The sequence below is a fragment of the Rhodofomes roseus genome (genome assembly GCF_022264815.1).
Source record: "Rhodofomes roseus strain CIRM-BRFM 1785 chromosome Unknown C8Q71scaffold_2, whole genome shotgun sequence".
In the NCBI taxonomy this organism is placed as follows: domain Eukaryota; kingdom Fungi; phylum Basidiomycota; class Agaricomycetes; order Polyporales; family Fomitopsidaceae; genus Rhodofomes; species Rhodofomes roseus.
This window is the reverse complement of record NW_025952958.1, coordinates 410,057-425,979: the sequence shown is the minus strand read 5'-3', so window position 1 is coordinate 425,979 and position 15,923 is coordinate 410,057. Positions and strand designations below refer to the sequence as shown.

The window sequence follows — 15,923 nt, the reverse complement described above, 5'->3', positions numbered from 1 at the left end:
ATCCGTCAAGTCTCCCGCCACGGTCATTTCCGACAGTGACGTGAATCTCGACATCCTGGCACAAACGCCAACCCTGGCTGCAGCCCATGCCTGACCGCACCAGACTTCTTGTGATTGATATGTCGACGTCTGGCCTGCTTGGTAATCGCTGACCCGAGAAGTCAGATGCTGTTTGTCTTGTATAGTGCAGTGAGTGTATCCGGGCGGATTATCGGTCCAAGGATAAAATGAGCGACACGTAGTCGTCGCTCCCTTGTGTCTCTGCTCCCGCAGTCATAAGCAGGGCCTTCCTTTCTATTTTCTTCGCGTCCGCGCACCACTACCTTCAACATCGCCATGACTTCACCGACGGAAGCGAAACAAGTCTACTCCGAAGACCATCTCCCGGAGTTCACTCCCATGCCATGGTAAGTAGTCTGCGTGCGTACGGTACCGATGCTCATCGCTTCCCAGGACTTTGAGCGAGATTCGCGCAGCTATCCCTGCCCATTTCCACGTGCGGAAGACGTGGAAGGGCTTGCTGTACTTGGCCCGCGACTTGGCCATGGCAGCGGTTGTGTGGAGGGTCGCTCTCCATATCGATCCCACCTTCCGAAGCGAAGCAATGTTGCAGTACCTCACACCCCACGCGGCGGAAACTGCGCGTTGGTGCGCATGGGCCGTGTAGTATGTGTGCTCAAATTCTGCGCGGGCACGAGGCCTCATATGTCCGAAGCTGGTGGTTTCAGGGACTCATCTTCACTGGCGTCTGGGTCATTGGTCATGAAGTAAGTGCCGATCCTTAACTGAGTTTACATCATCGAACTCACTCTATATGGCGCTATTTGCAGTGTGGTCATGGCGCGTTCTCCGCTAGCAAGCGCGTGTGCGACATAGTCGGATTTGTGAGCGTGCCTCTGCCATGAAGATGAATGAATGACTGTCAGCTTACCACGGCAACGTTCATAGATAACACACACGCTCCTCTGGACACCATACTTCAGCTGGCAGATCTCGCACCACCGCCATCACAGCAACCACGCGTCGATGGAACGTGACGAGGTGTACGTCCCCAAGACGCGCTCCGACCTGGGCATCCCGAAGGAGGGCGACGTCGCGTTCGACTACGAAGACTATCTTGGGGACACGCCCATCTATACGCTCTTCATGCTTGTTCGCCAGCAGGTGCTCGCGTTCCCCGCGTATCTGCGTGAGTCTCGGATCTGATGATTGACGTCCGCGAGCGAATGACAAGCCAACCTGTCAATTAGTCTTCAACGTATCCGGTCAGAAAGGTTACCCGAAATGGACCAACCACTTCGACCGTGAGTCACCGCGATTGGTACGCCAGGTTGCGCCAGACAGCTAACTTGATATCTGCAGCGAAATCTGTGCTGTTCACGCAACGCCAGCGTGATGCCGTGATATTGTCGAATATTGGGATTGCATTCATGGTCTGGGTCGTCACGGAGGCGAGTAGGAGGTGGGGTGCGTCAGAAGTGGTCAAATTCTACGGCATCCCATGGCTTCTGGTCACTCACTGGTTCGTACAACGTGAAATTCGCGATACGGCGGCTCAGTCAGTGACTCTTTTGTTGACAGGTTCATCATGATCACCTACCTTCATCACACTGATATGGAACTCCCTCACTATCGCAACAGCCAGTGGAACTTCCAGCGGGGCGCTGCAGCGACAGTAGACCGCAACTTCCTCGGCTGGCAGGGCCGATTCTTCCTCCACGATGTCGCCCACTTCCATGTCATCCATCACTTCTTCCCTATGTTGCCTTTCTGTCAGTGCCTTGATATTCCGTATCATGAGAAGTACTGACCTCATGAACGCAATCAGACAACGGCGCCGAGGCGACCGGATATTTGAAGACATTCATAGGCGACCATTACCGCTACTCTGATAGGCCGGTCTTCCAGGCGCTCTGGGAAAGCTACAACGATTGTCAGTTCGTCGAGGACGAAGGTAAGTGCCCGCGAGCCGTCCATTATCTGCTGCGAAAGGTGCTCACATCGGCCTGGCTAGGCGACGTCCTGTTCTACCGGGACCGCAAGGGGCAAGCGAGGGTCCGACCTGCTACCCCCTTCCGCGCGCAGACTTCGGACAGCCCCCTTGCCCAGCAGGACACCTTTTGACAGCGCGAGCTCGTCCACGCAGAAGGGCGGTAGCTGTACGACAAGGGCATTGTGGCGTCCGTTCCTGTGAGCCAAGTGAACACGAGGCAGGTCTTCTCACAGCGATGTGAGAAATTCCTTTCTCCCGTGAGGGTTTATAGAATAGAAGGTCTCTGTGTGTGTTTCCTGTGTACTATTATTAACGATCATCGTGGAGATATGTTCAGTAGCAATTGACTATATGCATCTTCATTCTCTCCCATCGCTGGTCAACTCGACGCAAATGGCGGTCGCCCGACTTAGGCCAGATCATTGCTTCGTCTTGCGTGATTTGTAAATGATCCACTGCCACCGGAGCGAGCGTATCTTACGAACTCGGACAGTCTGTGAGACTGACAACAACATGAGGGCGCTCTATCGTCGTCGACGTGTCCTGATACCCACTAGTCTCCCATAGGCAGACCGCAAATACGCCCCTTTGGAGGGGAGGAGGACGGTCGTATTAGGGATACCCACGACCGTACATTCTCCATGCATGACGCCCAGCAAGTACGTGTGCCACATCATGGAGTATACGTACAGTGACATAGATTATGTACTCGGGCCGTAAATGAGCCGCACTGCAAGGCTTGACCAGCGGAATTTCCTTCAGGCATATTGTTCTCACTGAGTCCTTCCATCCACAACGCCAGTAGGTTACAAGTTGCGAACCGAGAAACTATTACACATGCGATATCCGTACAATGAAGATGTAAACAAGATGTCTGAGAAACCCGACAACGTGGAGATGGGAACGTGTGTGTGTACAGGGGTGCTGCGGAGGCGAGGCCCTGCGCCACGAGGCTTAATACTGGGAGAGACTGAGCACGAAGATATTCGAGGCCGCATAGCCTAGCCTTTGCTTCGCGTAGTGGTCTTTCCGAGACATGTCCTTGAAGTAAACAAATTCTCGGAGCCAGTCTAGCACGAGAACGTGAGCGGAAACATTGGGGCTGTACAGATTTCTCAGGACATGTACCTGCTCTGCGCAATCGCTGAGGCGCGTTGGGTTGTGCGGAGTAGTACGCAGACCATCCGCTGTTGGCCGCACCTCCAGAGGCCGCGTACCGCTTGATAGCATCCTGATTTCGGACGTGGAGCTTGCTGAGCTCTTCATCCGTCACCATCGTTTCCGAGTACCTACGTAGCAGTTCGCGATCAGTACTTTGCTCGAAGACTTAACGGCTATTCGAAGACGCACTCTCTCCAGAGTGTCGTGCAGACGTCGTTGAGGGTGACTCCCGTGGAGTTCTTCACGACGGTGCACCATGGGCTGATCTCCGTGATAATGATGAGGCTATCGACGCGGGGGAGGGTGGCGGGCTCGTCTTTGGCGGTAAATGGGAGATCGCGGTCGCGGGATTCGAAGTTGAACCCACCCGTCTGACCTAGTAGAGACGTCGTATCCGTGAAGTCCAAAAACGAACCACTAGAAATAGACATACCTGTAGACAGATTGAACGAGAGCTGGAAGCTACCCTGCTCTCCTGCTAGGATAGGGTGTAGCTCGAGTGAGACATTCTCGAGGAGATAGAGGTCTTGCTGAGTGAGAACTGGTCCAACTGTAGGGCAAGCTACTTAAGGATCTGAGAACTGAAAGTATTCGCCGCTGTACGCACAAGAGTTGCCCGGGGACCATTTGGGAACTGCGACCCAATCGTGTGCGCTCATCTCTGATACTAGTCTTGTCCGGCAAGCTCTGCACGTAAGCCGTTGTTCCGGGGAATGAGACGGTCAAGTGCTTGAGGCGTCCCGCCGTTTCTTAACGCAGGAGAGAATAGCTGGTCGGACTCGAGTCAGAAGAAGTTGGGCAAGGCCTTAAGGCGGTAGGTCCGTGGTCATTCCCGCAGTGGGCTCGAGGCAGTGGCGCCTGCATATCGATTGCTAGATCGCATGACTGATTCGTATGCTAGGGCTGTGTCATGAAATAGCAGATACAGCCAGAAAGCGGTGGAACAGCCATGCAGATATTCGAAGACCTGGAGATTTGTGCTGTTGAGAGGAATTGGCTTTAGGAACTCGGCAAAGACTCTGGTGGACTGTAAGAAAGATTAGATTAGATCTCTACGGACGCTGAGCGATCAATGTGCTCGATCGTGCACGTAATGCAGCACACTTGTTACTTGCTTTCATCTGCGCACAGCACACACAGACATCGACCATCGGCTTGGACTACTCTTTTAATCTACTTTCAGCTCTAGCATATCGCTGAACAATGGCTCCGAAAGGAGGAAACGCAAAGAAAGAGTCCGGCAAGGCCAAGAAAGCCGAGAACGAGGCGAAGAAGCAGCAGGCAGCTGAAGCTGACAAGGTGCGTTCCATGCTGCGCTCACCATACAATCACAATTGACAATGCGTCATGCAGGAGCGCAAGGAGGCAGAGAAGTGGTCAGATGGCTCTAAGGCAAAGAAGGGTGAGGACAAGGAGGCCAAACGGCTGGCAGAATTGGCTCGGAAGGCAGAGATCGCGAGACTCCTAGCAGAGGAAGAGGCTTCCGCGCCGCAGAAGAAGATTGCACCAAAGGCCGGGGCGAAGAAGGCCGCCAAGGCAGTCAAGCCTGCAGGACCGGGTGCAATCGCCGCTGGAGGCGTGCTTGGTGCTGAGCCAGGGAAGGAGAAGGAGAAGGAGGCGTCGCCAGAGCCCGAGTCGTTCGCCGCAACCGGCCTTGATAACGCACTCGATCTCCTTGATGTTGTGACGGCGAAGATGGACAAGGCTAGCGTCGGTCAGCGTGCGGCAGGACTGGAACAGCATCCGGAGGTACGCCCTATAGCTAGATCCGTGCCAAGGACCGTATTCATTCTTCACTTCTTCCGCAGAGGAGGTTCAAAGCAGCGTTTGAAGCTTACAAGGAGCGTGAGCTACCAATTGCCCGAGCCGAAGTATGTCTCCGTCTTGGAATGACTGTTCGAATCTGCTCACAGCATCGCATTGCAGCATCCGGGATTGCGTCTACAACAGTACCATGTACGATTTTGAGGATATATTATGCACACAGATCTGATCGCGTTGTCTACAGGAACTCCTCTACAAGCAATTCCAGAAGTCGCCCGAAAACCCGTGTGTCGCTATGTATTTTAACCTCCGCTTATTGTTGACCGCAGGATTCCAGCTTCAACCAAGTCACGGTGTCATTCGATGCCTCAAAGGATGAGAAAGTCGAGGCACTCAAGAAGAAGAATGCCGCAGTCGAGAGCAGGCTCAGGTCACCCTGATTACCTCGCTATACTTATGGTGCCCCGCTGCGCTGGAAATGCGCGAACGGGTCGGCACAGGGCTTGGCATACATGGCGAAGGATATATTTGACGCATGAATGTATAACGTGTAACATCGCTGTGTACAACACGAGTCCCACTGTATCGGAGTCTGCGCAACATTTCGAGAAGTGACATCCAAGACGACTCGGACTCCGATATAGCAGTACATCATCATTCCGCGCGGCGAGTGCATGGCTGCGCCTGGCTTCCTTTGTCCATTCTATTGTTTCTGTAATACGTTTCGAAGCCGTGAGGGTCTCATCGCATCGCACAGTACAGTCAGCTTGATTCAGCCTGTTCTCAGCCACTGGCAGGCGCCGCAGTGGCACTGGCAGCTAACGCCACAACCCAGGTGTGGATTACATAAGCGACATCTTTTTGCATTAAATCCTCTGCGATCCATGCTCTTCGTCACGACCCCCCTCACACGCTCTCCTCCACGACACTGCCCTTGCTCTTCAGCTTCACCACCTACCATCAACCATGAACTCCACACCTCCAGCGCGCTCTTCACCTCCGTCCCTCACGAGTAACTCTGGCCCGCCCACACCACGGCGCACGAATACGTTGGTGATCACGCAGCTACCTGCGACATTCTTTGAGCCAGTCGTGCTGGATGCGCTGCGTCACCACTTCGCCACGTATGGACCTGTCTACGCATGGGCACCCTTGAAATCTTTCTACAGGATCATCATAGTCTACCACTCAGAGGACGACGCGGAGCATGCGAAGGAGAGCTGCGACCATCTCATCGTTGGCGCGACACAGAGCAGGTGAGTACCATCTCTTGTCGATCGATCCGAACATGCACTCACAATGTTTAGCCCAGCAGTAGTTCTTAGAGTGTTCCGCGCTGATTCGACGACAATCTTGACACCTTCGGGCAGCGGCGAGGGCAACATGTACCTCCGCCCGCCAGAACACGAGAAGAACTTCCTCATCTCTCCTCCGGGCTCACCTCCCGTCGGCTGGGAGCCCATCCGGGAGGAACCGCCTAACCCCACGCCACTTGCAGACGACCTTATTGTCGCGCTGAAGAAGCTGCAAGTGCAGGAGGAAAGTCGGCATAGAGGACATGGCCCGGAAGTGCTGATTGAGCCGGATGAAGACGGCGTCGGAATCAGCGTGTATGTGGAAGACTGTAGTGGGGGTGAAGGCGGCCAGGTACAGGAGGAGCCCGAAGAGGACTGGGTGTATGGGGAGACCGCACCGGCGCGGACAAGGTGGAAGCCTGTGCCGACGGCATTGCCCCCCTCGATTCGTGCTTGAAGAGCTGGTGAGTCGGACGGTCCGCCTATGCTGCAATGCTTTCTCGCGGAAGTCCATGCTTCGTATCATGATGATACCTTTTACAGACCTGTACCTACATCCCCTAGGATAAAGCGGACAACTCATATTGCCTTTTCTCTGAATTCCTATGCTCTCCATTTGCCGTATCGTGTGTGCCTTCAGCTGACGTTCCTTTCGCATAGGTTCTCCATCTGGTCGCCGCTCGTTTGGCCTCCTTCTACATGACAGTGAGTATTCTTCTGCCATCTTTACTTACGAGATGAGAACCAATCAGACCTGTTCTGACTCCCAAATGGAGAAAACACCATTATTGCCAAAATATCCTTCTGAACTTATTCCCGTTGTGATCCGACAGTCTCGATGACGATGCTGACGTTCACACTTTCTGCAGGACTTCTATGGCTACTCTACAGACGACGCCATGCTTGGTTCATTGACGCCCTGACCTGCCCGCTCTATGTTCAATTGCATATGTACTATATACACTCATGGACTGTGTACTTACATACCCAGGTAATAGAAGGTTCCCCGTGGAGATTGTATCATCCCGTTGCAGTGTATGAGTATGTCGGCATCGTGGAACTTGCGACGAGTGTGCAACCATAGCGCAATCACGTCCCGAGCAGGTGCGCCGCACCTAGGTGGAGGCCCCTGGCACATAGTGCTGGTGAGCCAGCGAGCTCCTGAGTCCTACGTACTTACATGCACTGTTCCGATTCGTGCAGGGTCGAGAAGAGAACGGCGTACGTTATCCTTTAATGCTTCGACCGCATGCTCATTGACATTGTCCTCATGGTACAGTGGGGACTGCGAAGGCAATTAATGACGCCAGTACTGAGATACCATGACCGTCGGTCGCGATTGCGGACTTACACACATCATCAAGCCCTTGATGTCCTTCACGTGCAACTAGTACTGCTCAATACCTTTCCTGTGCAGCAAGACACGGAAACTCAACCAGACTAACAACAAGCAGCCGAATGCGGCAGGGATCAGCCAGTACAGCGGCCAAAGATGATATGAGCCGCCGAAACCGACGTGCAGCGGTGGCGTGTCTCAGTCTGCCTTATGGTGAGCTTGATCCCGAACTTACACATATCAGGTGGCTGAGCGTAGCGTAACAGGTTCGCGCCCGTTTTGATGCAGCCGAGCTGTAGGCATAATCAGGTTGGCCGTGTTCCAGTACTCGAGTCAAGAACATCCCCTTCTAGAAGATGTGAGACTGCAGCTACCCATAGAGCCCGATTCAGACCGGCGAGATACTTCGATACTTCGAAGGACGTCGCGGTCGTAACTGTTCGTGCGCATGCGTTGGCACTCAAGACCGGGCTGCAGTATCCTGTCAGTAAGTGATGAGTACGCTGAAGCTTCCTCGGAAGTCGGCCGGGTCGACTCGTTGCGGCGTCAGTCACGGTGCAGTGCGTGCTACTAGTATAAGAACTCTCTTAGCAAGTAAGAGAAAACACCGCGGCCAGCACGCGGCTGTTCTGAATATCTGGCGTTCTGACGTACCAACGCGGAATCGTGGCGTCTCTACAGAATTTGTGGGCGCGGGTTGGGCGCGGGACGCATTCAGCAAAAGTGACTCGTCGTGGCAAGTAGTAGTACGCGCGTGCGGGTCCGAGTCAGAACGACGCGTTCGCTGCGTTGAACACGCGGTGCGTGTAAACGCGCCCAACACGCGGCGCCACTGCTCATTCCACGCCCCCATGGCACTTGCCTTGAGCAGCGTTCTTATGATGACTGGCTGCAAATACTCTGTCTGAGTCTGTGTCCCGGATGATGTTCGACTTGGCATCAATGCGCCGTACCTGGCCGCGCTGTCGGTATTTTACCCGTTGAAGTCCCCCGCCGGCCCCGACAGGGGTGCCAATCACCGCCGAGTCGCAAAGCTGAACTCATATAAGATAGCTTGGGCGCGACCCTGGCGCGACACTCCTCTGATCCAGCAAGCATGTCTACCCCAAGCAACGATTCCATCAACGACTTCGACGATGAAGGCGGTCGCTTTCGACACCCGTTCACGGACGTCGGCGACTTCGACTACCTCGACGCGGACGATGATGATCCCGATGACAAGGATACGCCCCGTACCCTCGTCGAGATTCGTATGTGCGCGCTGAGCGCCGCCATACGCGAGAAGGTCGACTGGCATGTCAAGTATCGTGACGAGAAGATACGGACCAAATGGGCGGAAGAGATTCGCGAACAACAGAAAGATGTGCATCAGAGCCTTCAACTCACGGAGAACATGGTATGTTGCGTGGTGATACTGCTTTGCCGTGCTGATTGCTGTGGAGATCAACTATGTCTTGACTGAACTTGATGCACACGCCGCGATGCGTGACCCGAACACAGGCATTGAGGTTCGTCTCTGTGTACGTTCAAGTTCTGCTTCAATTCACACTGTAGCTGTGTACGCTTCAGCCTGGTCCGTACGAGCGTACGTGGAAGTCCGATCAACTCATACCCGCTGGCTTGAGGACGGAGCTGCTGTCCGCGGTTGCACCCCTCGAGTCGGTTCCCGACTCGGAGAAGGACTGGCACCCTGGATCCGACGGCAAAGTCCTAGATCTCGTCCACCCGTCACTGTATCCCGTCGTTTATGGCCGTACGACATCGACGTCCGGTGAATTGCTCGAACCTCGTATAGACGATGACATGGACTCTGTCTTCACGTCCGAGCGTTTCCAGTGGCTGCCGTCAGACTTCCGTGTCGCCGACGACGGAACCGTCAAGCTGACGTCGCCCTACATCAACAACGTCCACCCAGAGGACCATGTAGCCCTCGAGAAGGTGATACCCGCAGTACTCGAGCGAGCTGTGCCCATTTTCGAGTGGGTGCTCTCCGATCTCGCACGCGAGAAGCAGGTGCCGACACGCATGGACCTGAAGGGACACAAGTTCCCCGAGTGCATATGGGATCCCGTAAGAGCCTTCTGCTTGACCAAGGCTTGTCTATGCTGACAATGATGGCTGACAGGTTGAGCCTACTCCCGAAGGCGAGGAGGAAGAGGCTCTCAAGGCGGAGGTTCGCCGCCTGGAGGCAGCAAGAGATCCTGAACAGTCATGGACCGACTACGGCAGAATCATCAGGCATCAATGGTTGGACAAGCAATCGAAGACTTGGCCAGAGAGTAAGCCGGCGTACGACCATGGCCTGGACGAAGTGAAGAAGACTGTCAACTTGCGCGGACAGACGCTGCAGATCATCGTGAAGCTGGCGAATATCGTTCTCACTCCCGAGAACCCAGAGTACGGCGGAGGCACATGGCACGTGGAAGGTTACCCGAGTTTTCTTTCAGAATTGCGCGCATTTGACTGAGCGGACTTGGCAGGCATGAATAACGAAGCCATTGTCTCAACGTTCATCTACGTGAGCCCTGCCATCTGTTTGCTACGCACCGTGGTGACTCACCGCGGACCAGTACTACGACTGCGAGAATCTCACGGAATCCACGCTTTCCTTCCGCAACGCCGTCAATGAACCACGATACCATGGCCAGGATGACAGCTACTGTATGACGCATCTGTATGGCATTGATCGGTGTGTACTCTATGCAGTAGCCGTGCTTACCCTTTCGTTCTGACGGTGCCTCTTTAGGGACGACCGCTGCGTGCAGGACGTCGGCAAGGTCATCACGAAGCAAGACAGGTGCATCGCGTTCCCGAATCTATACCAGCACCTTGTTTCGCCCTTCCGCCTGGCGGACCCTACCAAACCTGGCCACCGCAAGATCCTCGTGTTCTTCTTGGTGGACCCTCACATCAAGATCCCGTCGGCGTCCATAGTCGCACCGCAACAAGCATCGTGGGTGCAACGCGCCCTTCCGGGAACCGTGCTATGGGAGCGTCTGCCCGTCGAGCTACAGGATATCGTACTGAACTATGCGGACTTTATGACCGATCAGCAAGCGAAAGCCTACCGCGAGGAACTCATGAACGAGCGTACGGCCTTCGTTGAGACGGTCGACGAGAACCGCTTCGGTCATGAATTCAATATGTGGTACGTACAACCCAGATGCTGTCAAGAAGCGTTGTGCTGATAGTGATCCGTCTCTGCAGTGAACATTGAGTGATACCCTAGTCTACGACCGCGGATGGCGAAGTCATGTGTACAGTACTATTAGCAGGCTGAGTATCTTGTTGTCCAGTTCACGACGTAGTGTCTCTGTTGGCAGTCGGGAGTCGATTACTGAATGGGCCCTTGAACAGTCGAGCCATTAAATTATGATCCAACAGCTGATCGACTCTGATACAGCAAAGCGACTCATCATCTGGTCCCTACTATGCATTATTGGCTGTCAAAAATCCGTCGTATTCGTAGTCGTTTTGACAACAATAGACCTAGTAAATTATCGTCGCTGTTGGTTGTTTGGCTGTTTGTCGGACTTCGTGAGCGCTTACTTCCGTCGGTGGCGTCTAAGAACAATGAGCGCGTTGACTCGGAGGACAATAACGAGGCCGGCAAAGACAACAATTGCGAGAAGAACAACACGGCAACCATGGCAATTATTCTCGTGAGTTCCATTTCAGGCTCATGGCGCACTGAGTCGTGCTCTCCGTGCCCCCCTCTCCATCCAACGACCACCACCCGCCTCTCTTTCCGCGCACGAGCTCGACATGTTTTCGAGTCTTCTTCCCTTAATTCCACTCCTTTGGACCTCATCTGTTGGTATGTGAAGGAGTATTATGGACGGCGAGGTCTTGCTTATTGATATTCTCTACGGACAGCTGCGCAATCTGTTTCGGTCGTCTGCGTTGCAGGTCAATGCCTGGAAGGATATACGAATATCACTCGTGAGTCTTTATATTCAATGGCACTGAATGGCTGACTGATGAACTGCAGTGGGAGCGACCTTGTCAGCGTCGGGGTACTCGACCAGCTTGCAACTCCTCCCGGGGGAGTATACATCTACGACCAACCCCGAACTCCTTCATGAACTCTTGACGTCCTCCAGCGCCGCGCTCTCCGCCAGTGACGGCTTCTCCGTCAACAAATCTGTCTCATTACCGTTCGACATCTCGCTTCAGCCCGGTGTCGCTGTGTACTCTGGTGCTAACTACTCCGGGGATGCCTCCTTCAACGCCCTCCCGACGAATGTCTCGACGAACAGCACGAAGCACCTCTCAGCTGGTTCTCTTGCGCTTGCTTCCGATGTTTGGATGTCGGTATCTGGCGCGTCGTCCAACGACCGCATCGTCTTGTGGAGCTCCGTCCCGGACGTCTCCCAGCTCCCCTCGAGCTCCCTGGGCAACTCGCTCACTCTGCTAGACATGCAATCGACCGCGTGCTCGTCGCCGTGCTCATCCGGTGGCATCTGCTCTACCTCTGGCAAGTGCGTTTGCCAGAGCGGCTTCACAGGATCGTCCTGCGAGTCCTGCGCGTCCGGGCACTTTGGGCCGAGCTGCGAGGCCTGTCCGGTGGGCTGCCTCGACTGCGACGACGGTATCTCTGGTACCGGCAAGTGTCTCAAGTTCAACGTGACCAACGCGCCCTCCACTTGCAACTGCGTCAATGGAGTTTGCAATTCGAACGGCCAGTGCACTTGCAATGCAGGCTGGACGGCTTCTTCGAACGGCACGGCGTGCGCGACATGCGCCAAGGGCTACTTCCTGGACTCCAGTGGCAACTGTGAAAGTGAGTCCTGCTTGTCAAAATTTAAAGTTACAGAATTGACAATTGTGAATAGTCTGTGCCCTAGGCTGTGAAGAGTGCGCCAACGGAACCGGTGACTGCATCACCTGCGAGTCCGGCTTCACTCAGAGCTCCAATGCTGCTACGCAGTGCATTGCAACCCAGCAGACGACGTCTGGCGGTACACAGTGCCCCGACGGCAGCTTCAGCAATGGTGCCTCCTGTGAACAATGCTCGTCTCTTTGCCAGACATGCACTGGCGCAACGTCCAACGACTGCATCATCTGTGCCACGGGCTCGTACCGATTTAATGGGAGCTGCCTCTCCGCGAGCAGCTCTGGAGTCTGCGAGAACTCGAACATGATCGCGAACAACAACAAGCATGAATGCGACAGTGAGTTTACATGTTCGCCCCACGTGTCTGAATCGACTGACGAGGGTACAGGTTGTTCCGCGAAGTGCACGAAGTGCGAGATCCCTAACTTCACGACCGCGTCGACGACCAACCAAGCTCAGTGTACTGGATGTGTCGCTGGTTTCGTGCTCTCTAATGGGACGTGCATCGAGAGCTGTCCGACGGGAACGTTCCTTAGCCCGAAGGACAATCTGACGTGCACTGGTAAGTGGATCGGAGCATGATCAGCCATCGTGGACTGATAATCCGTCTTACAGCATGCGACTCGTCTTGCGGTACTTGTGCGGGATCGTCAGACTTCTGTCTGACATGCACCAACAACCAGCTCGCTTCCAACGGCACCTGTACTTCTTCCTGTCCGTCCAACACCGTAAGCTCATCGGGAGCCTGCCTTGCTTGCCACCCCGACTGCGCGACCTGCACTGGGACCTCCTTTAACCAGTGCTCGGGCTGTCCTTCCGATCGGCCGGTACTGAACAATGGACGGTGCCTTCCTACGTGTTCACAGTCAGGATTCTTCGACACCGCGTCGTCTTCATGTCAATCGTGCGATTCCAGCTGCTTGAGCTGCTCCGGGTCTGGGCCGAACAACTGTCTCGCATGTTCGAGCTCGAGCCAGATTCTGCGCGGGGGCACCTGTGTGTCCGCCGGCTGTAGTAACTCCAGCAGCGTCATCTCTGGCTTGGGGCTCTGTCTCTCCGACCTCGTCGCGACGGTTGCCTCTGGAACGGCCTCAACGCCTCTGCCCACCATCACAGGCATCAACTCGAACACCAAGTCGACTACTGCGACCTCGCTCGCATGGTGGCAGATCCTGCTCATGACGCTCGGTTGCGCCTTCATCTTCCTCGTCATCGTCATTCTCTGGCGGCGTCGCATGCGCCGCAAGCGCGCACAGGCGACCATGGCGTTCGCTGCGGCCAAGCGGCTCGACCGGCCACGTGGCTGGCGCCTGCGCCTCTTGCGCTTTGGCGAGCGGCTCTTCGGGAACCACCACCCCAACCGCAAGTGGATGGTCCCAGACGAGGAGCGCGACATCAAGCTCGAGCGCATGCGCGGCGCGGAGGAGCAGAGACACCTCAGGACGATGGAGAAGCTCGGCGGCTCTTCCCGCCAGCCGTCGCCGCTGCCGTCTCTGGGAGACTACCGTGACGACGGGTGGGAAGCTCGCAAGGACCAGCGTGGATCGCTGGCGTCGATGTCGAACGAGTCGTTGTATACCCATATCACGGGGCAGCCCCGTCGTACGCCGGAGCCGCGCCAGCCTGCGCGGAATCCCCGCGAACTCCTGCCGTCTCGGTTCTCGGACACAACGCTGGGATCGCACGAGGTCCGTAGGCTGGAGAAGGATAGGGCAGAGCAGGACCGCTCGCCTACGCCTGCGCAGGAGTATGCGCGATCGTGGATGGTACAGGAAGAGGATACGAGCCGAGGTTCATATTGGCTCAAGCCCTCGAATACCGGCGGCTCCAAGAATCCGTTCCGACGATGAAGTCCTTGGTGACCTGACGTCAAGACCCTTCATGCATGATACTTTCGCATTTGCTTTACCCTTCATGGACCTCTGTACGGATGACACTTGACATTTCGCAACGACGTCTCGCACACGACTACCTCTGTCTCAATGTAGTATACTTACGCCATGTAATCATGCTGTAGCCTTAATTTGTGTCCATTCGTTGGCAATGGAGAGCTATATACCGTAGATTGCAAGAATAAATATCGGATCCGTGAGATTGAAACAGAGTAGAGTCGTGGCATAAGGCCGGACGTCGTGGCAGTGTATGTGAAACGCAGAGCCTGCTCAGCAGTTACACCCCGAAGCGTTTTGGCCGTCAAGACTCTTGCCCGGAGTGACGGTACCAGCCTTTGAACCGTTTGCCGGGGCTGGAGGGGCGGAGTCGACACTGAATCACCACGGGTCAGATATATGGCGAGACTGCCAACAGGGAGGTGCAACGTGCCTGTCTTTGATCTGTCTTGACATGACAATGAATGCCTCCTCGACGTTTGCGGCGGTCTTGGCGGACGTTTCGAGGAATGGTATCTGAATCTGATTTGCAAACTCCTGCAACGATGTTGCGCTATATCAGCCTGACGGTATGGCGTACGAAAGACAGGCACAGCACCTGTGCCGTGTTATACTCGACGGCCTTCTTCTCCACCAAGTCAGACTTGTTGCCAATAAGGAGCCTCTTGACGGTTTCTGATGCGTACCGCTCGATCTCCGTTAGCCAGCTCTTGACGTTCTCAAATGACTCTGTCGTGGGGATATGAGGACAGGCTCCGCCAGCAAATCCGGGAGAACGAACCGGGGTCCGTCACATCGTACACAACTACGATGCCATGCGCTCCTCTGTAATATGCAGCTGCAATTGTACGGAACCGTTCTTGGCCTGACAGTACGAGTTGAATGAATGGCGCACGGGATGGGGGGAGGTCTCATACCTGCTGTGTCCCACTGCCGAGTACAAGGACTCCGTTAGCAGTCTGTCAAGCATCCTTTGACGATGTGGAGGCAACCGCACGTCTACGGACCACCAATAGAGTGCTACGTCTCCTCGCGTACATGGCCACAGTGGACGCGTGGGTCCAGGATGTCCAGACCTGCCTCGAGGCCAGACGTGCCAAAAGGACAAACACTCACAATTTGTAGCTTCACCGTCTTCCCCTCCAGCTCAATGGTGCGGATCTTGAAGTCCACACCGATCGTACTCAAGTAGCTGTCCGTAAAGTTGTCCTCCGCGAACCGTAATAGCAGACATGACTGTGACAGAGGGCCAGGCTCAGTGACTGTCGCTGAATTTGACCGCGTACGCGCTTCACCTTCCCGACACCAGAATCCCCAATAAGCAAGAGCTTGAACAGATAGTCATAACCGTCGGGCATGTCGATCTAGCAGGCACGATAGTTCGGAAGCAAGGAATATGGGTGAAATGGCAGCGTGGATGGTCGGCCGACGCGATCTACGATTCAGGCTGGAGCTCGGGGTAGAGGTGGTGGATTCCCTGGACTTGTAGACCGTGTATGGAGGTATTGGGCTTGCCACACAGCTTTGCTGTGTGATGGGCGCGGCTTTGGTCACTCAGCCACAGCGAAAGCGCATCAAATATGTCCAAGTCTGCAACATCCCGCTCGGCAACTCTCTGGCGGTGCGCGGCAATGCGCGGCAGCGACGC

At 55.0% G+C, this 15,923-nt stretch overlaps 7 protein-coding genes across 7 annotated transcripts; 5 read left to right on the top strand and 2 right to left on the bottom strand.

The window, feature by feature from the left end:
- The first annotated feature begins 215 nt into the window (after positions 1-215).
- C8Q71DRAFT_204793 (fatty acid desaturase-domain-containing protein) lies at positions 216-2,365 on the top strand. Its single transcript, XM_047916994.1, has 10 exons — positions 216-407; positions 454-666; positions 716-767; positions 831-884; positions 949-1,189; positions 1,251-1,304; positions 1,363-1,522; positions 1,582-1,772; positions 1,829-1,954; positions 2,015-2,365. Exons 1-10 carry the CDS (start codon positions 337-339, stop codon positions 2,122-2,124), a joined length of 1,272 nt encoding a protein of 423 aa, XP_047783523.1. The 5' UTR covers positions 216-336; the 3' UTR covers positions 2,125-2,365.
- Positions 2,366-2,760: 395 nt separating this feature from the next.
- Positions 2,761-3,608, bottom strand: C8Q71DRAFT_733013 (uncharacterized protein). Its single transcript, XM_047922302.1, has 3 exons — positions 3,344-3,608; positions 3,122-3,282; positions 2,761-3,063 (listed from the first exon to the last, which is right to left on the bottom strand). Exons 1-3 carry the CDS (start codon positions 3,583-3,585, stop codon positions 2,948-2,950), a joined length of 519 nt encoding a protein of 172 aa, XP_047783522.1. The 5' UTR covers positions 3,586-3,608; the 3' UTR covers positions 2,761-2,947.
- A 557-nt stretch (positions 3,609-4,165) lies between these two features.
- Positions 4,166-5,365, top strand: C8Q71DRAFT_204763 (DUF1014-domain-containing protein). Its single transcript, XM_047916993.1, has 6 exons — positions 4,166-4,453; positions 4,508-4,903; positions 4,963-5,025; positions 5,081-5,110; positions 5,163-5,203; positions 5,256-5,365. The coding sequence occupies exons 1-6, from the start codon at positions 4,358-4,360 to the stop codon at positions 5,356-5,358; spliced, it is 729 nt and encodes a 242-aa protein (XP_047783521.1). The 5' UTR covers positions 4,166-4,357; the 3' UTR covers positions 5,359-5,365.
- A 330-nt stretch (positions 5,366-5,695) lies between these two features.
- Positions 5,696-7,105, top strand: C8Q71DRAFT_733006 (Calcipressin). The gene is made up of 3 exons (XM_047922301.1): positions 5,696-6,174; positions 6,226-6,918; positions 6,966-7,105. Exons 1-2 carry the CDS (start codon positions 5,885-5,887, stop codon positions 6,668-6,670), a joined length of 735 nt encoding a protein of 244 aa, XP_047783520.1. The 5' UTR covers positions 5,696-5,884; the 3' UTR covers positions 6,671-6,918; positions 6,966-7,105.
- A 1,278-nt stretch (positions 7,106-8,383) lies between these two features.
- Positions 8,384-10,918, top strand: C8Q71DRAFT_732997 (uncharacterized protein). Its single transcript, XM_047922300.1, is given in 11 exon segments — positions 8,384-8,945; positions 8,992-9,057; positions 9,119-9,619; positions 9,638-9,643; positions 9,681-9,975; positions 10,030-10,067; positions 10,120-10,235; positions 10,259-10,260; positions 10,295-10,697; positions 10,757-10,858; positions 10,902-10,918. 10 exon segments carry the CDS (start codon positions 8,646-8,648, stop codon positions 10,764-10,766), a joined length of 1,737 nt encoding a protein of 578 aa, XP_047783519.1. The 5' UTR covers positions 8,384-8,645; the 3' UTR covers positions 10,767-10,858; positions 10,902-10,918.
- A 150-nt stretch (positions 10,919-11,068) lies between these two features.
- C8Q71DRAFT_801907 (uncharacterized protein) lies at positions 11,069-14,414 on the top strand. The gene is made up of 6 exons (XM_047925957.1): positions 11,069-11,366; positions 11,426-11,491; positions 11,541-12,332; positions 12,385-12,723; positions 12,775-12,948; positions 13,002-14,414. The coding sequence occupies exons 1-6, from the start codon at positions 11,315-11,317 to the stop codon at positions 14,234-14,236; spliced, it is 2,658 nt and encodes an 885-aa protein (XP_047783518.1). The 5' UTR covers positions 11,069-11,314; the 3' UTR covers positions 14,237-14,414.
- On the bottom strand, positions 14,415-15,893 carry C8Q71DRAFT_732990 (GTP-binding protein ypt1). The gene is made up of 7 exons (XM_047922299.1): positions 15,571-15,893; positions 15,392-15,511; positions 15,193-15,205; positions 15,057-15,140; positions 14,874-15,004; positions 14,709-14,812; positions 14,415-14,651 (listed from the first exon to the last, which is right to left on the bottom strand). The coding sequence occupies exons 1-7, from the start codon at positions 15,631-15,633 to the stop codon at positions 14,549-14,551; spliced, it is 618 nt and encodes a 205-aa protein (XP_047783517.1). The 5' UTR covers positions 15,634-15,893; the 3' UTR covers positions 14,415-14,548.
- Positions 15,894-15,923: the final 30 nt, after the last annotated feature.